We start from the raw sequence: 23,356 nt of genomic DNA, 5'->3' as shown, positions 1-23,356 counted from the left end.
TTATTTCTGATGGTCTCACTTTACATAAAACAGCAGCCTCTGCCATCAGTGTGTGAATGTGTAGGTGTGACCTGCGGTGTAAAAGCACTTTGAGTAGTCAGAAGACTAGAAAAGCGATTTACAAGCACCAGTCCATTTACCATTAAAAAACATATAGAGCTAATATGGAACCCTTCACAGGCTACATTTCTAAGATGCCTTTCATTTATAATTCCGAGTCTAGTTTTTAAAAACTGATCTTAGTTTTTTTGATGTGCCTGAATGGTATTTGTTAGTTTTTTGTGTGGTGTCTTGACTGTGATTGCAGTTGTTGCTGTGATGGTGTAATTTCCTGCAAAGGATGAATAAAGAACCCATCGATCTATACATCTTAATTTATAGAAAGAAGAGAAATAATAAAAAACATGACATTGTAAATAAATACTATTTATTGAAAATATTGCATGTTGTCAATCTTAAAACAAAGACTTGTTTTCCTTTATTAACAACATAAAGTGTGGTTGACCACTCAGACTGCAGCCCTCATCGTAGTTGGAATGAAAATCAAGCACGAGTCTCCTTCCAGTTTCCCTCTGAGGTGGGATTAATTAGCACGTAATTACCTCCAATGCCATCAAAGAAGACTGTAGCGTTTGTTTGAGCATGCGTACTCTACAAATGTCCTAAAAGCGACAGCGTCTTGTTTTAAAAAAAAGTCCACTCTGCTGAGCTGCATGGTTACACTGAAACATGTTTAAAAAAAAAATGAAATAAAACATTAAACATCCCCCTCGTATGGGACTACAAATCCCACACGCGCTGACATTTATCTTGGTCCAATGTGTAGTTTGCAGCGACAGCAGTGGTGAAAGTAAGCCGGAGAAATCAGACAGTAGTAGTTTAGAGTTAGAATGACGATGCAGTTTGACATTATAATGAGAAACTTTGAGAGAGAGAATGATTGGCATCTAAAAAAAAAAATCATAAGAAAGAAGTCAGAAGTACCTCTTCCACTGCGTACCAAGAATCCAGAGGAAAGGAACATGTGGAATCGGTTATTTGTTCTTTGACGGACTGAATTTTTGTTCTGAGATTTTTAACTTATTATGTCAACAAACAATCTTAAATTCTAAAAACTAACTTGTTATTTCATTTGTTTTATTTTGTTCTGTTGAAGGAGTTCAATGTAGGTGCATCTGTCTTTTCAGTTTTTCATTTTTAAACACAAACAAATTTAGAAATACAAACTCGTTGTATTGAGACGCTAAGTCTTTATTTTTAGGTTTAGGTTTTTCTGTCTTTTATAAGACAGGACAGCCGAAGAGAGACAGGAAATGTTTGGAGGAGAGAGAGGGGGACGAGGTCGCTGCGACGGGGACGATATCCTCTGCACGTGTGACGCACGACATAACCGCTAGGCTATCTGGCGCCCCAGTTACCAATTCATTTTTCTAAGAGACATTGGCTCATTATTTTGAAAATCCAACTCCCAATTCTGCCCATAACATGACATTAACTTACCGATTTATTATTCTGAAATATTTCTACATGATTTCTGGCTCATTATTTTGAAATTTGTGCTTTTAATTTGAAGATATTTCCTCGTTTAGATCAAAATACTAACTCATTGTTTTAAGACACTTGCACATTTTTTTAAGACTCAAATTCCTATCATGAAATACTGAATTCATCTTTTCAAATTCTGTTTCTGTTTGAAGATACATCCAGAAAGTTTCTCTTAAAAATGACTTTGATTGATCTGTTATGATTCACCATAACTTTGCTTTAAAAACAGGTTTTAATAGAAAAAAAGATCACGTTTTGTATATTTAAAAAAACTCAATCTAAATTCTACTTTAAATGAAAGATAGAGGTTGTTCCAAGTTTTCAGTCCAACTACCAATGTGAAGCCGATTATTACGATCGTGTCCTGCTTTAAAAAAAATAAATAAAAAAGGACGTCTTCCCATTCTACTCTGCAGCTTCATTTTAAGGTCCGTAGCAAAGTGCATGCAGGCGGAGATGCATTTACATGTAAACAGAAAGCATGATTTTATTCTCTCCAGAGAAAGTTCTTTGTATTTATAAAGGATGAAACGGTAATGAAGCATTGTTGTAGTGCAACAGTACTGAACGGTTATAAAGATGATAAGCGAGTATATTCTAGACGATTTGTTAGTTTGCGTGATTTCACACTTTGGAGACAGAAAGCATGCTGCTACTGATGCCGAATCCACCGCGATGACCTCCATGATTTATTAAGTGGTGACGTTTAATTTCATCGTGTAGACACAAGCTGACAGAAATGCCCCAGACCTCATTTTTTAACTTTCCCTATCTTTGTTTCCATTCCTGATTAACACTGCTCGGTAAATGAAGTTTCTACATGTTCATTTATAAAATGCCCTTTTGTCTGTTTAGACTTTATGCTGCTTTATAATTTCATTAGATTCTCACTCATGAATCTGTTTGCCAACATGTTTAAATCACTTGTGTTATTAGCATTAGCATGAAGGTGGTAGTTGAATTAAACCGTCTGTAGCCCTTTAACCGTTTTCGGGCTCAGAATTTACTTTCACCACTGAGTGCCGCTGACAGCATGGCTTTTGTTACGTCTCAAAACATGAATGGCACAAAGAGGAACCCTAAACAACATTTCCACACTCGTCAGAATTCCTCCCGATCAAATTGAGTTCCCTGTGAAACGAGCTCGACCCCCCCCCCCCCCCTGACCGGTCCAACAGGTCGAAGGCTCAGATGAGTTTTTTTTTTTCAGACCCCGAGTTTGTTGGCTTGTGTCAGCACCACCTTGAGGACGGGCATGAACGCCGACGTCTCGCTGAAGTTGCTGCTGCTGACGATGTGCGTGTGGATGTTGAGGCCCTCGGTGTAGGATCGAGACTCGACGCTCCGGGCGATGTTGTGAAGTCCTCCTACGATGGCGGGAGAGAGCTGGAGAGAAGAAGAGCAGAAATCAGATCTTTAACGTCCTTCCTGAACTTTCTAAAAAATGTTGTTGTTAGTCAGGAAGAGGCACATCCCTTATAAACTGCTGAACTATGACAGAGCAGAATTTAATAAACGTGGCCCAAACTGAATCCTTGAATAATAAAGTGCTTTGATATGAAACAGATGAAGCTGCAGAGAGTCATCTGTTTCTCTTACTGCTCCTTTTTACTTCCTAGCAAAACTGCACATGGTAAAGCTGCCTCCCTCTCTTTCTTCTTCACGTTACGTAAACATTTTTATTTCCGGATACTCACCGTCTGCTCTCGGAGTTTGTCATAGAGCGCTTCAAGCCGCTTGGTTGCGTCATCGAGCTTCCTCTTAGTTTGCTGTGAGGAGAGACATAGAGCGCAAAAAACCACTTTGAATGATTCATGTTGTTTGAAGAAGAGAGACGCTGGATTGTTTATCCCCTTCAGATGGACTCACGGGATCTGTGGCTACAGCCAAGCACTTCTGAATGAGACCCTCGAACGTGGTCTTCAGGACCAGGTGCTCGTCGGGGATCGGCTTCTTCAGGATCTTCTCTGCGGGGATCGACTGCAGAGGCTAAAAGGGTCAAGAATGATCTCGTTAATTCATTAAAACAGAGCAGGCTTTTATTTTGAAATGTGAATGCAATATGCTTCCAAACAAAAAGCACAAGAAAGAATCAAATTTAAAAAGAAATCTGAACAAAAATGTAAACAATTCTCAAGTTGCATCGTCTATTTGAGGCACATAATGCACCCAGCTTTAACATTACTCACACCTACAGTATGTTATTAAGTGTCAGATTCTATAAGACATTGTGTACCTGTATGAAATCTCCAGTCGGTGCTCCTGGTGCTCCCTCCATACTGGTCTTGGGCATGGCAGGGTTCATGGGTGGAGGTGAGAGCGCCTGCTGCTGCTGCTGCTGCTGCATGCCTGAGTAAGGGACCTGGGCACCCTGCTGCCCACCCTGTCCCATGGCCTGAGGAGGGCCAGAGGGGGCCGACTGGGCCTGAGGGTCCGCACCCAGAGGAGCCATGATGGGAGCAGTGATGGGGGCAGGAGGGTAGAAGTTCTGTGGTACCTGCTGAAATATGAGAAAAGGGGCTTTAATCCTCTTCTCGGTTTACTTTGAAGGTGTATAAAAGTCGAGACTGCAGATGATAAAAAGGTCAAAATACAGAGGAGGGATAAGGGTGTCATTTCCTGTAGTAAAAAAAACCCAAAAACTTTATTGAATTGGATTTTTTTGGCTTAGTTTGTTCAGTGAATACATCTTTCTATCTCGTCCCAGGTTTTCATTTCTTGTAAAGTGCAGAGATTTTTATTTTATTTTTCACTTGTAAATGTATGACTGAATAGTATCAAGAAATATATTTTAAAAATCTGCAAAATCTTCACGTAATTCTCCACAAAAATCTTGGATTTCATGGAGGTGCTGGTAGCCTAGTGGTTATGTCACATGCCCCATGTACAGAGGCTGCAGTCCTCATCACAGCAGCCGTAAGTTCAAATCCGACCGCGGCTCTTTGCTGCATGTCATCCCCCACTCTCTCTCCTCCCAACATTTCCTGCCTCACAGCTGTCCGATCTCATAAAGACCAAAATGTCTCCAAAAAATATCTTAAAAAAAAAACAAACAACAATCTTGTATTTCAGATTTTTTTTTACCCGCTCCACTAATATTAAAGTTTTCTTTCTTCATGGGGGGGGGGGGGGGGGGGATTTACCTTCTTCTTTGATGCTCTGCTCAGAGCCGGGGGGTCGTTCCAGCCGTTCTGAGGTCCTAAAGAGAAAAACAAAATCTCCATCATCCACTCCAGCTCACAGTGTCGGGGTGCATTCAGTGCGTTTAAGGTTTAAAATCATGTGTGAGAAAATTTTTCTTTTAGCTTTGATCACAAGTATATCAGATTGAGAGTCAAAGTTTGACAGATTCATTTCCATGGCGATAATTGGCTGAGAGGACCGATACAACATCTGTGCTCTTAATGTGAAGCTGCAACCGCTAGCTTTGTTTAGCGTTCATTAAAACTGCAGGCAGGGGGATAAAAGCTGCTTAACTTGTTTTATAACTCCAAACCAAAACTTGAAGGTAAAACAACACACGGGGATTTTATGTTGGAACATTTGATCCTTCATTGTGGGAAAATATCTGGTGTGTAATTAGAGAGTCATCAATGAACACAGGGCGAGGACATTCAGTGATCAGAGTCACGCAGACCTGTTTTCCGAGAGGCCGGGACCAGCTCAGGGTCGGGGTGTGTACCTGAGACTCCGCACGGTGGAGGAGGAGGCATGTACGACGCAGGAGATCCTGGCCCGCCATGCTGGAAAGACGCTCCGCACGATGCAGGAGCAGAATAGTAGGAGGAAGAGGAGGAGGAGGAGGATGCAGCAGCAGCAGCAGCGTTTGGATAGAAAGGAGGATGTGAAGGGGGAGAGGAGGAGAGGCACTGGCTGCTGTAAGGTTGACCCGGATAGACCCGAGGAGCCGACTGAGAGGGGACGGGCTGTTGAGTGTACTGAGAGAGGAAGCCAGGAGGCTCTGCAGGAGGATGAGCGGCAGAGGAGGAGGAGGAGGAGGAGGAGGAGTACTGGAGAGGGTGATAGATAGGAGCCCCCCCAGTTCCAGGGGGGTACTGGCTGACCTGAGGGTAGCCTGGGGTTCACACGGGATACAAACAGTTAGTGAAGAAATGACTGAACCATGCAGCAGATCAAACAAGTAAACATCAGAGTGGTTCAAGAACAGCACATGCTAACATGCTATACATTTAGCATTTAGGTGATAAACAGGCAAAGAGAAATAAACATCATGAAGTTAATCACACAAGACGCTCTCAGTTCAGTTAATCCAACAGCAGAGAAGAGAGCAAACATTTCATGATCAAATGTTTGTCAGTGTTTGAAACAAAGGTCGTATAAAAAGATGGAGAACGTGACAGATGCTTAAAAGTGAAGCCAAAACCTTCAGAGATCCCCCCCCCCCCCCCCCCCCCCCATTGCTGCTTCACCAGCCAATCTCTAAATGCACAGACTCTGGGTCCTAATGCACAATATGTCAGCAACCATGTCGAAAGGTGTTTGACTTCACTTCTGTACAACAGGAGGTGGTGTATACTCATCGTCCATCTTTATATACAGTCAATGGTTTTAAAGAAGAAAGTGTTGTAGCTGTTTATGCAGCACAACCTTTGAATACAAGTAGTAATGTGAATATTTTAAAGACTTACGCTGATACTGATGGGAGAGCATGTATGCAGGAGCGGAGGAAGGTGGAGGCGCTGCGGCAGAGGCGGAGGGAGGCATCCCGTACGGGTTTGAAGTCTCCGCCTGCAGGAGGAAGAAAAAGAAATTGCAGATATGATTTTCACATATAGTCGACACTTTCACCGTCTCAGAAGAGGGCAGATATCTCCTTAAGGTATCTCTCCACAAAACTGAAAATTATTGAAGCAATATAAATGACAGAAAGAAGAAAATGAGGAGCTTCTAAAAAGGACTTTTCTGCGCACAGATCTTACAGTTGTGTGCTGCAAACGGAGGACTGTGTCTAATTTGCTCTTCTGTTGGGGAAAAAAAAATGGGAATCATTTAGTGAAGCGAGTCGAAGGAGCAGCATGCATGTCAGAGGTGCTGTAGTGTGTTTTGACCTTAGACTGTAAATATTAATGGATGAAGCCTGAGTAACATCATCCATCTGTTACTGCAGGCGGTGTTGGAGTCCCATTGATGACAGTCGCTGTGCTGGAAATGCTCACACTAGCAAAGTTTTCCCGTACTTGGAGTTTTTTCTGATGGTTGTTTTAAAGTCTTAATTTTGCTCAAATGCCCTAAAAGTTCCTGACGTTCTGTTTTTAACTCTTTAAAGCGCTCCATGTATGACCGCTGCTTTGGAAATAAACTGGCCATGCTCTCCGATGCATCATGTACTGGTTTGTTTCTAAGGCTAATCTCCCTGATGTCTTTTAATTCAACATTTCTTTTTGGCGGTGTAGACGAAGAAATATCTGGTCCCCATTTTACTGCTGATGTCCTGAGTTTGTAGAATCACACAGTATTGGAAGTGGAAGACAAAGTGCGTTAATGATTGGCCTGTATATGGAAGAAGAACATTTCTGAATGTGCAGGATGGTGTACACATTGAAAGAAGAAAGAGAACAAAGTCAAGAACATCAACACAAAGTGGGGTAGCGATGGGTGAAGGAGGTGAGGAGTGTTACTGACGACAAACAGAAGCTGCTGAGCATTCTTTGGGATTTCAGTCATTGACATATTTGTAATCATTGAAGCAGTCTATGTAAACATCAGCAGAGGTGTGTGTAGAGGGAAGGGCAGACGGGCAGGCGGGCGGGTGGGCGGTCAGTTTGTACCTTCTGCTCTGCTTGAAGAGGAGGAGGAGGGACATTGGGGAGGGCTGTGGGAGTTTGGTTACTCCACGAGGTGACAGTGGAGGCAGCCCTCACCTGAAGCACACAGAGACACACGGCACAGAGCAGCGATGGCCGCAGAATGAGGTGGGAGAAGGAAGAACCAAAAAAAAAAGACCCCAACAACCACACGGTACACAGGACCAGAGCCAGGGTTCAAATGACAGAAACACAAACCCCCAACAGTTCAGAGAATCTCAGCATAGTAAGCACATTTATCATTTAGATTTCAGAGAACATTTAAGAACCAGCACGTGATTTAAACCCGGGCTACAATGGAAACCAAATCAATGAAATGATTCAAACACAATAAACTGCAAAACTGAAAATGAAAAACTTCACCAGGAGCAGCGCTGCAGGGTGACAGGGGCGGCGTTTGTTTGTCGTGTATATAATCTTCCGAGGTTTTTTTTTTTTTGTTAACATTTGCAAGGAACAAAATGCTACAACTGAAAAATGGAGAATCCCCTTTTGTTTGCAAAGAAGAGTGAATGCAACAGATTTTAGATAGTAATAAGATGAGGTACATACGGGCTGGTAATACTGCTGCTGCTGCTGCGGGGGGGCGGAGGCTGCAGGTGTAGGTGCGGGAGCTGCTGCAGAGGGCTGAGGCACCATCGGGGGCTGCACGGGGAAGCACGGGTGCTGAGGCAGTCCGCGTTGGACCTGAGTCATGGCAGGCCGCTGAGGCTGAACTCTCTGGGTCTGTGCCGGAGCCGCGGGTGCTGCCGTCTGTCCCAGAGCTCGACTGAGACGGTCGCGGAGCTGCTGAACGGCCAGCTGGAAGGTCCAAATCAGAAAAGTCACATTCAGTCGGTCTTATTGGTTAGTTGACGAGCTCTCTCTGAGTTCAAATGGGAATAATTTGCTTGAATATTTGCATTTAGTTATTGAAAAGGTAATCATAAAATCTAGGGTTTCAAAAGTTCATTTTGGGATATTAACTGGATAAACTTAGTCAAATTAACTAATCAACGCAACAGTACAATTCCCACTTTTTAGGAGGTAAAATTTCAGTTTTTGTGACTGGAGTCTGGTGGCTTTGAAAAGAGTTCAGGTTAAAAAAGGATTCTTTCTGTAGAATAATTTCAGTAATTCTGTCAGACACTTGCAAAATCAATCTGAGCCTGTCGGCGCCAAAATAGAATATTTAAGTTAACAAGTGCTCAACCTGAAAAGTTGCATCGCAGTCTGTTTTGAAGCTGCAGCCTTCAGCAATCTGCTTAAGCAATCCCAAAACGTTTAACACCTCACAAAATATGTGTTCATAGCTCTTTTAAAAGTACCGGAACAATAATTCCTTTTCATGTAAATAAAGGAAAGACAAACTCAGCAATGGATGGACAGACCAGCTGCTGTGTTACACACCTGGTTGGTGTTGTCAGGCAGGTAGGTGATGGCGGTGGACAGACTGCCCTGAGAGGCGAGCAGGCTGGCATAGTGGCTCATCTTCTCGGCCATCAGGATGCCGATAGCGGCGGCGCCGGATTGCTGCGTCAGCTCGACTGCACGCCGCAGCACCACCACCTTCTCCACCAGGGCCTGAGGGACAAAAACACACCACATCAGCATGACTAGAATAAAAAAAGGACGAGCTGCGGTAAGCAACAGAAAAAGCTGAAATTATTATTTAGGGTCAATTCATTGCAATACTGCGGTTTGTTTGGCAACAGCAGCGAAAAGAGGAACAAAACAGAACTCAAATGTAGTGAATCTTGGACTTGTATATATACTGGAAAGATTCTGATGCTGCCTCCGTGTGTGCAAACAGAGCTGGAGTAACATTTGAACAAACCTGCAGAGAGAGGGGACAGTGTCCATCCTGAGCTCTGGTCCAACAGGACACTAGTTTCTCCACGTTTCCAGCACAGATAAAACACAGACAGGCCTGGACTTGTAGGTGAATGTCCTGTGCTGCCTCCAGTCTGCCCCCCAGAAGGTCTAAAAAAAAGAAAAAAGCAAACAAACAGAGAAGTTCAGTTTAAATAAAGGAGGAATAGAGGGCAAAATTGAGCCTGTTACACAATACTTTAAAATGTTACAACAGAGATGATCAGCCAGTGCATACATAGATATTTATGCCTATTTAGAGCTACTTTCTTGGGTGAACTCTCAAATGCTTTTTATCCCTAAAATCTTCCATCCATCCATTATCTATAACGCTTTTCCCGTTTGTGGTCACAGGGTGCTGGACCTGATCCCAGCTGTCATTGGGCGAGAGGCGGGGGTACACCCTGGACTGTTCTCCAGTCAATCACAGGGCTGACATATAGAGACAGACAACCAGCCACACTCGCAACTTAGAGTCACCAGTTAACCGAACGAGCATGTCTTTGGACTGTGGGAGGAAGCCGGAGAGAACCCAAGCATGCACGGGGAGAACAATCTTGTTTACACGGGTTCAAACTAACCGCAGAGGGACGAGAACTCCTCGGGCTTAGCGTAGGTCATGACAGCAGCCAGAGCCTCCTTCCAGTTGTGCAGGTCACACGTCTGCAGGATGTCGTGCCAGTCCTTCATCACCACCGCGCTGATCAGCTGGAGGACGACAAAGAGAGTTAAGTCATCCACTGGAATACTCTCGATCCACTTTCAAGAGGAATCCTCCTGGCTGTTACCTTAGTGATCTTGCTGTGTGTGTTGGTAAAATATTTCTTCTGGGTTTTCTCCAGGAGCTCTGGCCCGCCGGCGATGGCCAGGATGATGCTGTCTGCCATGCGGTTGTCATGGAGACAGAGCTCCACAGCTCCCTCAAAGTCTCCGGTGAGCAGGGCCTGTGTGATCAGACCGTCCACATCTGAAAGGAAAACAAAAACATATTTGAAAATATTCCACGCTGGGGGGGGAACGTTTAGTCAAATCTGCTGCTGGAGGTCGATGTCAAGAGCTTTTTTTTTTACCTTGACTGATGCTGAGATTGACTCCTCCTTCGTGGGCTGGAGTAGGAGCAGGAGCTGGAGCGGGAACAGGAGATGGAGCTAAAACTGGAGCTGGGATCTCAACGGGTTCCTCAATGAGAACTGGAGCTGGAGCTTGAGCAAGTTCTTCAACTAGAGCGGGAGCTTGCACAAGTTCCTCTACTGGAGCTGAAACCTCGGTGGGTTCATCTACTGGAGCTTGAACCTCGGCGGGTTCCTCGACTGGAGCTGAAACCTCGGCGGGTTCCTCGACTGGAGCTGAAACCTCGGCGGGTTCCTCGATTGGAGCTTGAACCTCGACGGGTTCCTCGACTGGAGCTGAGGTCTCTGCAGGACTGGGCTCCTCCTCCACTGGAGCTTCCTCCTCCTGAAACATCAAAGAAAAACCCCATCAAGTCTCTGGTTGCTCTTCTCCTTCCCTGCAGGATTTCTTTTTTTTCTAATAGTTTGAAAATGTGTTTCTGCTGCAATTTGAATGATCTGACAGCAGAAACTGATGACAGTATTTGCGTTATGCCAAGTTTCCTGTTATTCTGCTAAAAAACAAAACTTGACTAAGAACCTGTAAATAAAGAGCTGCTAGAATACAAGTGTGTCCTTGGTTTCATATATTCAAATAAATAGTAGATTTATCAGAGACAACATCCTCTCGGGAGTTAGTTACCCTGTAAGTCCCACCCCTAGTGATGAAGAGATGTACTGTACCTCCTCTAGGGGAATCTCTTCCTCCTCTGCTTCCCCCTCTGGAAGAACTTGGTCAACAATTTCTTCTGGTTCAATGGTGGGCGCGTCCTCTGGATCAGCTGCTGCTGCTGCTGCTGGCTCTTCAGGTTCTAAAACCTCTTCAGGTTCCGGGTCAGGAGTGGAGTGTAGTTCCAGTGCTGGTGCAGGCTGGAGGTTTGCAGCAGCGATCAAGTCGAACGCTGCTTCAGGATTGTCGACAAGAGGCACAAAGAGGTTTGGTAAAGGCTGCAGGTTTGCAGGAGCTGGAACCTCCACCTAAAGATGTAGAGAGGAGTCGGCTTTAAAATCAGTGACTTTAATCTAAACGTTAACTGCCAAGTAAAGGGGAAATAAGGGACGGAAATGATCACTAAGATAAAACTTTATATCTGGAGAGAGAATATAGACCCTTTTTCGACCAAAGGGCCTAAGAACTAAAAGTTTCAAGGACTTGTCTTCAAAGAACTAAATGGTTCCTGTCGGCCATTGGAGGAACTTTAAATGAAAAGTATTAAAAAGGAACTTTAGAAACAGGTGCTGGTTGCAAAACACTCATTATTTAATGAGTCAAATGATGGAAAAAAATTACTCTAACATTTGATGGAGGTGTTAAAAAACAATATTCACGTTTAAAAGAAGAATTTGCAAATGAATACTGGAATTAGACAGTGTGGCATTTAGCTGCCTGAGGTCAGATCAGGATCAGTTTTTTGGTCCATTTTGAGATTTTAAAAAAATGCAGAAAATGTAAATGAGCTCAGGCTGGAGGCCGTTTTGCAGAAATTCAAGATGGACAGGAAAATGTAACCTAAGAGTCTGGAAAAACAGATTTTTTTCGGTACAAAGTTGGAATTTCACTGCAGAAATCGGCGTCATGTTTGAGATGAGTGGTGCTCTTCAAACTTCACTCTCCAGACAGACAGCGAATTGTTAAGTAACTGCTCTGAACAAACGTACCTGTGGAGGATCAGCAGGTAACTCCTCGGGTGCTGCTGAAAGCTGTTGACAAAAAAAAACACATTTAGTTAAAAAATAAATGCGATCATTGCTACTCAACAAAACATTTTTTATAGACAATATTCTCATTCTCTTTCACAGCTAGCCTGCCTCAGTACTCTATAAAACGATATATATTATAAGGCTCTAGCCTGCCTCGTTTCTCCCCATACCTGTGATGTTTATTTATTAACATGTTATAACTACTTTGTTTCTAATCTGCACAAACAGAAAATGTCAATGCAGCAAGAAAAAGACCTGGTCCAGTACATGTTCATGGAGAGATCTCTGTATTCTGTATAGATTAAACAAAAACACCGTTTCTTAATCATGTTTATTATGACGCGTGCTGCTGCGCTCTCGGCCTGGTCGCCCTTTGTGCAAGAGATCTTTGTCTCAATGGGTTAATTACCTCATAAAATAAAGGTTTAAAAAAAATAAAAGAACAGAACTTTGTTGTTAGTTTTACAGGAGTTGTTAGTTTTACAGGAGCTTGTAGTCAGATATTTTTACGTTCTAAAAGAGCCGAGCAAGCAGTTTCCTTCTGTTTTTATCTTTGTGCTCAGCTACTCTAACAACTCCACACTCAAGTTCCTCTGAAGCCGTCTACATCAGAAAACTGCAATATAATGATTATATGTTCACACTATTTTCAACTTTAACAGACTTGGATCTTTTCACAGGTTTCAGTCCTTTTCACAAACTGTTCACTGGCTTTAAATGCCCCTTTTTGTACATGTGCACGTGACACATTTCAGGGACATTTCAATGATGTTAAAGGACAAAATAGTCCAAATCAAAAACCAGATTTTTATGTATTTAAAATGCTTTCCACTTAAACTGAATCAAATCTATTTGACAGCTTCTGTTCAGTTCATAGATACCAAATATCAGGAAAAGGGAAGAGTTTTTTTTTCTTATTATTGTTCTCATCTAACTCTCAGCAAAAGACCAGAATGAGCATATTTCCTAGATATCAACAATTTTTAATCATAACTGTAACTGCTCTAAACAAACGTACCTGTGGCGGCTCGGTGAATATTTCCTCTGGTGCTGCTATAAGCTGACAACAAAAACAAAAACACATTTATTATAAGACCTACTGACAGAGACAGAGTAATATTTGACAGCCAGCCTGGATCTGCCTAAAGCATCGGAGCATCTGAGGTGTTTTGAAAGCAGAGGCTCAATCTTTAAGATGTTAAATGTTTGTTTAATCAACTCATTTAAGCCTTGACATGGCTACTTCAGAAACTCACTGCTGCTGTACTAAAGATAGTTCTGTTCTTTTTAAAGTGATCATCAAAACATGCTAACCAGCTAGCTGTTTGGCCCTGTTTCCAGTCTTTGTGCTAAACTAAGCTAACTGTGTCCTGAGTGCAGGTCAACAGGCAGATAAGAAAGTGTTATCAATGTTATCATCTTACTCTGAGAAGGACCGCAGACGATGCATTTCAGAATTATAATTATTATTATGTAATGTTTCTTTAAAAAGCACAATAAGAGAAGGCGCTCTGAACAATCGTACCTGTGGAGGGTCGGCAGGCTTTTCCTCTAATGCTGCAGAAATCTGACAACAAAAAGACACAATTATCACAAGATTGTGGATCAATGGTTTCATAGGAGGCGCCAAGAAGCCTAGAAAAAACATCTTACCTTCAAGGCGAGCTCCTCCTTGTTATAGCCCAGAAGTTCCAGGTACTTGCTGCGGATGTCGCTCTCAAAATTAACCTGAAAACACAACGCAGTAAACTTAAATAAACAAAGCTTTATTTATAAAGAAACATATATGTAGAGGTTTATTCAAAGCTTTCTAGTAAAAGACTCTCTGTATTTTGTACCTTGAGGAAAGACCAAACAGTCCTCTCAAACTCGTTCTCAGCCGCGTCGATCTTTCCCTGGCAGAAGTCCACGAAGCTGCCTGCACTCAGCGTGGCCTGCAGCTGATCGGAGCGCCGCAAGAAGTCGGTCTCTGTAACGACTTGGCTGACGTGTACGACCCGTGCGGCGGGCTGCTGAGGCTGCTGGGGGTTGGGCTTTGCGTTCTCCAAAGAAACCAGCTTCCCACCAAACTATGGAGAAGTGAAAAGACCAAGAATGTGAGTGTTATAGACGGTTTTTCTCCCCTAAAAGGTTAAGAGAAAACCAAAAGGAAAAAAAGGACTCACAGCAAACGAGGCTCCGACGGGTCTGCGGATCCACTTTGGGGGCTTCTTCAGGGGAGTGACTGTCGCTGGAGGGGCAGAAGTTTGGGGCAGCTGCAGGGGGGGCAGAGTCTGACCTGTCCCGAAAGGATCCATGTTCCCAAAGGAGGTACTAATCTGTAACAGACCCACAGAGACACATTAGATCACAGACTGTATGAAACATGGACGTAGGCTCAGACACACCGGTTTCTGAAGTGCAGTTTTGAAGCCAAACGATGACAGTATTGGAAATGCTGTCTCGACGGGCCTTAACCTTCCCGGCAAACAGCTACAATGCGTCCACCTGTTAGTCAGATAAGCCACGCCCCTAATTACGCAAATGTATTCATAACTCTAAGGCCCCGTGTCCACCTAGGGGATTTATCCGGTGCGCTCAGGAAAAAGAGGCTAATGACAGTGCAGAAATCTTCCTGAGCACATCGACTCCACTGTTCATCCCGTTAGAGAATCCTACACATTCACTATTTATCACGAGTCGTCTGGATTTCCTGATATTAATCTGTTGACAGCAGACGCATGTTTTTGTGTCAGTGAGATCACATCTCACCTTGTCAGCGTCTCTCTGGCTCTGCGCCTGGCTGCTGCCGCCCATGATGGAGTAGATGTCGATGTGTCCGTCAAACCCAGCAGCCGACAGCACCGCCGGGTTCCGGGGACACCACTGGATGTCGAAGCACCACTGACTGCTGGTGGGCAGCTCGTACACGACCTGAAGACAGAAGCAGATCATGTTAAGACATGAAGAATCGACTTTTCTGCCTTTGGAAATGAAGACAAACAGATTAAATGACATCTGACATCACACTTTACCTCTCCTGTGTTTGGATTCCAGCAGAGGATCCTGCTGTCCTTCCCGCAGCTCAGGAGCAGCTCGGGATCAGCCAAGCTCCAGGCGATGGCAAGAACACCCCTGAACATGAAGCACAGTTATGTGTTAAAAGCCACATCCAATTTTAAGGAACCCCAGCAGTCTTGGTCAGTAGTTTTCTCCTTGCAAACAAATCCCTTAAAGAGAGTAAATCCAACAATATCTTTTCACATTTCTCGACTTATTTTTTTCTTTCTGTGTCTGTCAGCTCAAAGCGCTGTGGTTCCTACTGAAGATATAAATATTTAAAAACTGAATAATAGTATAGCACTTGGTATAATAGCAGTAAAGACGAGAAAATATAATCGTAGTGAGGCGAAATAACAAGCAGATGAAGCTCGCTCCAAATGAGGGTGAACAATTAGCTTTTGCTAGCGTGCGGTAGCTTGCAGTGCAGGTACAAGCATTAAATATTCACACTATGTACTGAAGTGAACGTGAGGCCAATGAGCCCAGGAGGAGGGGCTGCAACAAACATTTTGTACTGACTCTACCTTTAACGGCTACAATGGAGAGAAATTTGTAAGAGCTGTGTTTACCGTGTGTGGTTCTCTAAAATCTTGAGAGGAGAGGTAGCAAAACGTAAATCCCACATCTGGATGACCGGCATCCGATCGTCCTCTGAGGCCAACACCAGCTGAGTGGCGACTTCAGGGTTCCAGGCCAGTCCAGAGCAATGCATCTAAAAAAAAACAACAAACACGTCCATCCATACAGATTAAAAAGAATAGAGGCGAGTAAACAGCTGCAGAGGAGCGTGAGAAAAAAAATGAATCCAGACAGAACGTGTGAGACGACGTACTCTGTTGCTGTGGTCGCTGACTTTGATGATGAGGTCGTTCTTGCGGAGGTCCCACACCAGAGCTCGGCCGCTCGGGCTGGCGGAGGCGAGGATGTGCTGGACCTGCTTGTTCCACGACACGAAGCTGATGTCCTCCACGGGCTTCAAAGACAAGACGAGGCGAGTTTATTTATACAAAATCATTCATTCATAAAGCTGATAAAAGTGGTTTAAAGGGTTAAAACTTTCAGAGCATACAAAGAAATAACATTCAAATACAATGCATATTTAAATCTCCTTAATGTGGGAGATAACTGACTCATGCTAAATGCTTTAAGATGGAAACAAAACAGGCTTTCTGCAGGTTTATCAAGTTTTTAAAAACACCATTGTGAGTGAAATTTAAGACTCGTTTTATCTTTTAACTGGCAACACAGCCTCAATGCCTCTTTGCTTAAAAGTTTGTGATTGGAGCAAAGCCAAGGAGGCTTCAAAATGTTGTTTTCATATCAACTTACACGTTTTTGTTTTAATTTAGAATTAAAAAAAAGGCTAAATTAATACAAACAACGCCAACGTATTTTGCCCCAAAAGTAGCTTCTTTTGGGTTATTTCTGCAGAAAGATCAATTCAAAATGTTCCCCCAAAACATATTTTAAATCAACTCTGAAGTCAGCACAATATCAAAAGAGCAAAAATTAATTAATAACAAAACACAATGATTAAAAACCATATTTTAAAAAGCCCATCCATACACTCTTATTATTGGATTTTAAAGTTTTCAGACTTCTTAAGGACCAAAAGTAGAAAAAAAATAACTTTGCTCGTCTACTTCACAGGACAGGTGCATAAGAGAGGAACCGGTTCAACAATAAAATGTGAGTAAACTCCTGCACGCTGTACTAGACCTTCATCGGTTTAAAAGTGTTTATAGTAGAAGATAAGGGCCCGTCATTCACTGAAGCCAACCCAACCGTTGCATTTTCATGCATGAGATGAACAGATTTGATCTAAATCTCAATCTAGAAATGCAACAAAACAAAAACATAACACACACTGCTCAATGTTTTTAGATTAAAGAACATCTATTCCAATAAGATGTTGATGTCTGGCAGATTACTGAAGAGAACTGAAACGTACATAATCAGTTCACACAGACAAAGAAACCGCAATAAGGACGCTAGTAGGTCCTTGTGAATAAATGACTGAGCGCTACAAACTAAAGTAAAAGAAAAATGTAAAGCTAAGGGATTGTAAGAAAATAAAATACCTGAGATTTTGGTCCTGGTGTCATTGGAGAGCCGAAGTTATTCATGTCCCAGATGTAGATTTCAGAATCATTCCCTCCTGAAGCAACCAGGTTAGTCTGCAGCAGAGACGAGCAAACACCAAATGAGTCGCCGCTTTTATTTTGAAATGCATCTTAATGTGGCGACACCGAAGTTAAAGCGTCTTACTTGGAAGGGGTTTACGTCGAGCCCTCTCACCGGCCCCGTGTGCAGATCGCTCTCAGCGATGATCACGTCGCTCGCTCCAGCCATGATCTTGGCGGGGTCGTACAGGATCACGCTGCCGTTCTCTCCCCCTGCGATGAGGACCCCCGATGGGTGGGATTCGGAATCCATCCCGTACGGACCCCAGACCAGTTTGTGGTATCTGTTAGAGGAAGAAAAAGGAGAGAACACCTGTGATAATAAGCTCCACGACGAGGAAAACATTCCAACATCATACGGAGCGGTTAGAACCTGTGAGAGGAGGCGAGGCTGCCGCACGACTTCATGCCCAGACTCGGGTCAGTAAAGTCGAGATCGAAAAACTCCAAGGAGGCATTGGTGCTGAAGGAGGCATCCAGCTGCTGGGCTGATGTTCCTGCAGAGAGAGAGAGAGAGAGAGAGAGAGAGAGAGAGAGAGGGAGAGAGCATGGCACGTTGAGTCACATAAGATGTAGGCTCGTCAGCAGGGCAAAGCTTTAAAAAAAAACTTTAACATAAGGAGGAAAAGGAGCTGGTGTGAAGAATAAGAAACAAACTCCAATCTTTACATTAGAGAGAAACAGAGTAAGACAAACCCTGACAAGCATGTGAGTCCCTGGCTTGACAGGTTGTTTTTTTTAAATAACCTTTAAAGAGCAGCTCTCAAGTCACTACATGTCAAACAAATAAAACAAAACACATGGATTCTGCAACGTGCTGGAAATACAGCCCTGTCACTTTTTCTTTGAGTCAATTGCCAGTGGAGCAAAAAGGAAAATGAATGCGGTGTAAGCCCGATGACTCATTTGGTTAAGTGGCAGTACAAATTGGCTGGAACGTTTTACATAAATGATATAATGTCCTGTCAAAGACCAGCTAGCTGCGCCTAAATCCGGCCCGTGCCGACTTCTCGTACCTGTTGCAAGGTAGATGGGGTGGTGCTGTGCAGGACTCCAGCTCTGGATGGCTGTGCGGTTGATCTCTTTGAGCTTCATCCTGGAAAGAAACAAGTGCACATTTTTTTAATTCTACACGCAGTGATAACTACTGAGTGGACACAGTCATTTATATCTTGATTTTCTTTGATGTGGCTTTTGCAGGAAAAAGAAAAGTTGAGGTATTTTTGGCTCTGACAGAATGAACAAACAGGAAAATGTTGTTCCTGAGCTAAAGGGACAGGTCTGCAGTTTTTCAAGTCAAAAACAATCTTATATGTACATTGACATTATCGGTCGCTGAGATTGTTCCTGCTGTCCATAACGGGCGTGAAATATGCCTTCCCCCTCCAGCTTTGCATGATTCGAATGAACAGTATGTTTGACATTTAGTCTCGATTCAAGACAGTGATTCTTTGCTGAGTCATAGCAGCAGGATGGTAACACAAAGTGCCAGGAATATTTATTTATTTTCTCATATCACAGAGAGGGAATTCCATCCTCCAGCCCATTGCGTTATGCATAGTTTACAGTGAGTGTGAACAGGAGGATCGCACTGTGTTCAACTCTGTAAGTGTACATAATATGTGCATGAACACTAAGTTACCAAACTTTTAGGAACACCTCATCATAACAGATGCTGACACAAATACCAGCTCCACGGTAAATACTCCCTTCATGATTTCTCCTGTTTTACAGATTTGTTGAATCAAATGTACAGATTTGTCTTGAATAAGTGAAGGTTTGAGAACTTCAAAATTGTTCAGGGTGCAACTATTTTCAGAAACTGGCAACCAATTTGTGCTCTTTTTGTAGCCATCAGTCTCAGCAAACTTTTACAGATTAAAAGTAAGTAGCACAATGTTCAAAGAGGAAAAATCATGTTTGAGTTTCTGTTTTATTTACTCGCATACACACAGGAATCTGTCTCTGAGACAGCCGTGAAGCAGTTTCTTTCATACGTGTTTAGTAAAGAATAGAATATAATGACTTTATTGATCCCAAACTGGGAAATTGTGGCGTTACAGCAGCAGGTTATCCAACACACAATATGAGTAAAAAAACACAATATTAGCAAATCTAAACATAATATAATATTGAATACAAAGTAAATAAGCACTAAAAGATATCAATACTAAGAATGAGAATATATACAACCAGGATTTAACTAAGCATTACTAGTCTTAAATACGGAAGATTAAATGTAAATGTGCAAAAACAGAGTCGTAAATGGTTGTAAATTAAATATGAAAGATTGAATGTAAATGTGCAAAAACAGAGTCGTAAATGGTTGTAAATTAAATATGAAAGATTAAATGTAAATGTGCAAAAACAGAGTCGTAAATGGTTGTAAATTAAATATAGAAGATTGAATGTAAATGTGTAAAAAACAGAGTTGTAAATGGTTGTAAATTAAATATGAAAGATTGAATGTAAATGTGCAAAAACAGAGTCGTAAATGGTTGTAAATTAAATATAGAAGATTGAATGTAAATGTGTAAAAACAGAGTAGTAAATGGACAGTACTGACATAAGTTAAAGTGCATGAGTGTAGACATATTATAAGCAGAAACTATACAATATAAGGGGCGAGTAGACAGACAAAAAGTGACCATAATAGGCAACTATTTGACAATTTGATTTGTTATTTTGCACTCAAGGTTTAACCTGCCTTTACCTCTGCTGCATTTTATTTTGTCTACCCAATTTAGGAAAGAAAATGACATCAGAAGTAAATAAAACAACATGTGACGTTGCAACCTTCATGAAGGGTTAACTCAGTTATACTGAATTAGTTTAAGATAAAAGTAGATAATGAACTAAAGGTAGATTAAATAAATCAGTAATAAAATGTATTACTCCCACTTCAGTGTAGTTATAAATGCAGAAGTTAAAGGTTAATAGACACATGTTAAGCTTTAATTAACACTACTACCTGACCTCTGCTCTGTAAAGCTGCGCAGTAAAGTAGTGAAATATGTGAAACTCCTTCCATTCAAAGGTTAACACAACCAAACAAAAAGTACAATGAAAGCTAGCAGCATGCTAACAGCTGATCGGTCAATTACTGTAAAAGCCACATGCAGCAAAGCAAAAATACTGAGCCTGAAAGGTGTGAGGAGTTAAAGTGAAGAAGCAGAGTAAAGGCTGTTTTAGTGTCACTTTCTCTGCAGGCTCAGTTGGACTCGGTACAGCATGTCCTAAAGCTACAAGAGGACATTTTTGTAGCCTGCTAGCTGCAAAATATAACAGTAGAAGAAGACAGTTACACACACACACACACACACACACTCACACACACTCACACACAGAGAGAGATCTTATTACTCCACTAAAGCTGCTTACCTTCGTTTCTGCTTCTTACATTAACGCACACATAAACAAAAAGATGACAAACACAAACAGCCTCCTCCCGTTTTAAGTTCCCCTTTCACTTCTGCTTGACGCTGTAAAAACACAGAAGAGGAGGCTACACCGGGTCCCGGCTGCTGCAGACTCAAGACAGATTTCCACGTCCCCACTGGTCTCCATCAACGTGGCACTCAGCGCTAAGCAACAATCCACCTCCTCCCACGAAGAAGAACAACAACTTCCGGGGAACGTCGACATCGCTGTTAGCGCGCTAACTGTGCTAATCTGAAAATCAAACAATCGAGGGACGCTGGAAAATTTAACCTGTGGTTTTATGTGAAAGATCATAAATTAATTTGTTGATAAAAAAAATATTTAAAAATATTCTCCATCAACCCCTCTCTTTAAAAACCTTTTTATTGCCATAAATAAAAAAGAACAATTAATATAAATGAGTAATATTAATTAATTAATCATATGACCAAAGTCCTTGAGACGATAAACAATTACCAGGATTAAATAAGTGTTACAAAATGTATTAGGTGATAAAAAAAATATTTAAAAATATTCTCCATCAACCCCTCTCTTTAAAAACTTTTTTTGTTGTCCTAATTTAAAAAAAGAACAATTAATATAAATGAGTAATATTAATTAATTAATCATATGACCAAAGTCATTGAGACGATAAACAATCACCAGGATTAAATAAGTGTTACAAAAATGTATTAAATGTATTGTATTATATCTATAATTGAATAAACAAATAATGTAATGTTTTACTTTCAGTCGTTAAATCACTTTAAGTTCATGAAATTTGCTCTATTTGTTACAGTATGTAACCTGCTTTTTAGAGGAATATTGAATTCTGCCAAAAACTGTAAGTTCACAAAAAGGGCAGAGTAGTGGATACTTATGTAAAAGCACCAAAATCACCAAGTGAACATGCACAATTATTATTAAAAGATCAGCATTCTGAATTCAATAAAAAGTGAAGGCAAATGTGCTATGTCTAAAAACAATTTCAGAATCATTCAGAAACTTGAACTTAAGTATTTTTGTTCAAGAAAGAATTTAACCCCTTGAACTATATAAATTTATCTGAAATAAAACACGTTTTCCTAGTAAACACCTTGACAAGGAGCCCAAACTAGACACCTTGATTTGGAAGGTATATATTGGACTTCAGCTTGTATAGAGCTTTTCTAGTCCGACTATTCAACGTTCTATTTTCACTAGAGGTCACAGGTTGGTTATTGAAATTATCCATCAGTATTATCTAATCCCATTCAATATTACATGCTGCCTTGTTGTCAATGCATTTTCAGTAAATCCTAATGTCAGTTGAATGAATGGAAAAAAGCATTTTAGATAATATTGACCAAATCAATATATTCCAACGTAAATCATTTTGAAGTTGTTAGGTAGCACTATTATGTTTCAGATTATAAATGTGATATTTTCCATGGTAAGCCTTATTGCCCCTGCTAGCTAAAAAAACACCACACACCAACAAATTATGCTTCACAGTGAATATTTATTAGTGAAATTAATAGCTGAAAGTATAAACAAAGACAAACCAACAGAGTTCTTAATGCAGATGTTGTTGTGTAAACTTCAGCAGAACTCACACCTCAGCAAGTCGCCCCTGAAAGAATAAAAAAAGATTTAAGTAAACAGTTAAACTCATACAACAGCAGAAAGTAAAATAAATGCCAAAACCCTCATTTAGTATTTCATTAATAATCTCCCCCAGACATATGAATGGGTCAGATGGGTAGTGATTGGTATAATCATTGGGATGGCTTTTTTTTTTTTTTTAACATACATCAGGAGTGCAAATACTTACAGTACATGCATGTCAGGTCCACACTTCTCATTTCACTGACAACCTTGTTCTTCAGTTGAGCTGTAAAAACAAGAAACAGTCAGATTTCATATTTCATCATGCAAAAACATAAATACTTTTGCATGATGAAATATTTGCAAACAAGGAGTTTAACTAAGTGTGTTAGAGATACATGGTGTGCGCCGAATTCAAGAGTTGCAACTTCTACTTCAGAAAAGAGTAGAGTTGTGTTCTGATTTCAGATTAATATTGGTCAATTTGCGATTTAACACCAAATAAAGAATTATTTAAGTGGAGTTTGGTGTAACACATGACGCTGGCTTTTCGTGACCACGTGCTCTGACGTTGGCAGTTTTAAATCGTAGAGAGCACTGATTTTTTTTCTTTCTAATACACATTTAAAAAAAAACACTTGATACAAACTACACTTAATATGTTTTCCTTACCTCAAATACTGAAGAGGGACCTCCCACACGTGTTGAGTTTTTCAGCCACGCTGCAGAACAGACCGTCGCTTGAAAACCATATTCAAAGAAAAGGAGCTATCTAACTTTCCATATCAACTACAGGATCTAAATACACTAAATGTAACACTCAATGCCTAAATTACCCTTTTCTTATTCTAAATTACAAATCCCCATTCCCCAGACAGTCTATCGTAATGCTGAACCTCCACAGTACCTTTCTCCACCCACGCCCTGAAGTTTTCTTCTTCTTCTGTGTATTTTCATGTCTGTGCACTACCGCCACCTGCTGCCTGGGCTGTGCAAAATGTCCTCTGACTTGTACAATCCAACACAGATATTTCAGCCATTTATCTTTGATTTATATGAATTACTCCTTATCTTTTCAGCTACAAAAAACGAC

The 23,356-nt window shown here is 41.4% G+C and overlaps 1 protein-coding gene and 1 long non-coding RNA gene across 8 annotated transcripts; both read right to left on the bottom strand.

Annotated features, from left to right (window-relative positions):
* Nucleotides 1-410: 410 nt before the first annotated feature.
* Nucleotides 411-20,837, bottom strand: sec31a (SEC31 homolog A, COPII coat complex component). 7 transcript variants are annotated; one of them, XM_061060653.1, is made up of 32 exons: nt 20,638-20,837; nt 18,273-18,352; nt 17,630-17,753; nt 17,342-17,540; nt 17,155-17,250; nt 15,906-16,046; nt 15,643-15,785; nt 15,046-15,145; nt 14,783-14,944; nt 14,197-14,349; nt 13,870-14,100; nt 13,685-13,759; nt 13,557-13,598; nt 13,050-13,091; nt 11,990-12,031; nt 11,015-11,308; nt 10,605-10,676; nt 10,515-10,544; nt 10,292-10,484; nt 10,010-10,188; nt 9,803-9,929; nt 9,187-9,332; nt 8,760-8,933; nt 7,923-8,171; nt 7,335-7,427; nt 6,195-6,294; nt 5,228-5,620; nt 4,689-4,744; nt 3,782-4,045; nt 3,415-3,534; nt 3,243-3,314; nt 411-2,931 (listed from the first exon to the last, which is right to left on the bottom strand). In XM_061060653.1, the coding sequence occupies exons 2-32, from the start codon at nt 18,349-18,351 to the stop codon at nt 2,752-2,754; spliced, it is 4,371 nt and encodes a 1,456-aa protein (XP_060916636.1). In that variant the 5' UTR covers nt 18,352; nt 20,638-20,837; the 3' UTR covers nt 411-2,751. The 7 variants fall into 7 exon arrangements, with proteins under 7 accessions (XP_060916636.1, XP_060916634.1, XP_060916635.1 ...); XM_061060651.1 differs by having other exon boundaries at nt 10,515-10,676; XM_061060652.1 differs by having other exon boundaries at nt 10,292-10,544.
* A 1,330-nt stretch (nt 20,838-22,167) lies between these two features.
* LOC132991775 (uncharacterized) lies at nt 22,168-23,183 on the bottom strand. The gene is made up of 2 exons (XR_009676264.1): nt 22,490-23,183; nt 22,168-22,288 (listed from the first exon to the last, which is right to left on the bottom strand). It is a non-coding gene; the product is annotated as an uncharacterized LOC132991775 (long non-coding RNA).
* Between the last annotated feature and the right edge of the window lie 173 nt (nt 23,184-23,356).

This window comes from Labrus mixtus, chromosome 17 (assembly GCF_963584025.1).
Source record: "Labrus mixtus chromosome 17, fLabMix1.1, whole genome shotgun sequence".
NCBI classification, from domain to species: domain Eukaryota; kingdom Metazoa; phylum Chordata; class Actinopteri; order Labriformes; family Labridae; genus Labrus; species Labrus mixtus.
Note: the sequence above shows the minus strand (reverse complement) of the source record. Positions and strands in the feature narration are given on the sequence as shown.

Bases quoted from the DNA above. Each gene is read 5' to 3' on its own strand.
- sec31a (XM_061060650.1), bottom strand. From the start codon at position 18,351: ATGAAGCTCAAAGAGATCAACCGCACAGCCATCCAGAGCTGGAGTCCT. The intron at 14,350-14,782 runs GTGAGATGTGAT...GGTCTGTTACAG, and splicing joins GCCAGAGAGACGCTGACAAG to ATTAGTACCTCCTTTGGGAA. The intron at 7,428-7,922 runs GTATGTACCTCA...TGTGTGCTTCAG, and splicing joins AGCAGCAGTATTACCAGCCC to GTGAGGGCTGCCTCCACTGT.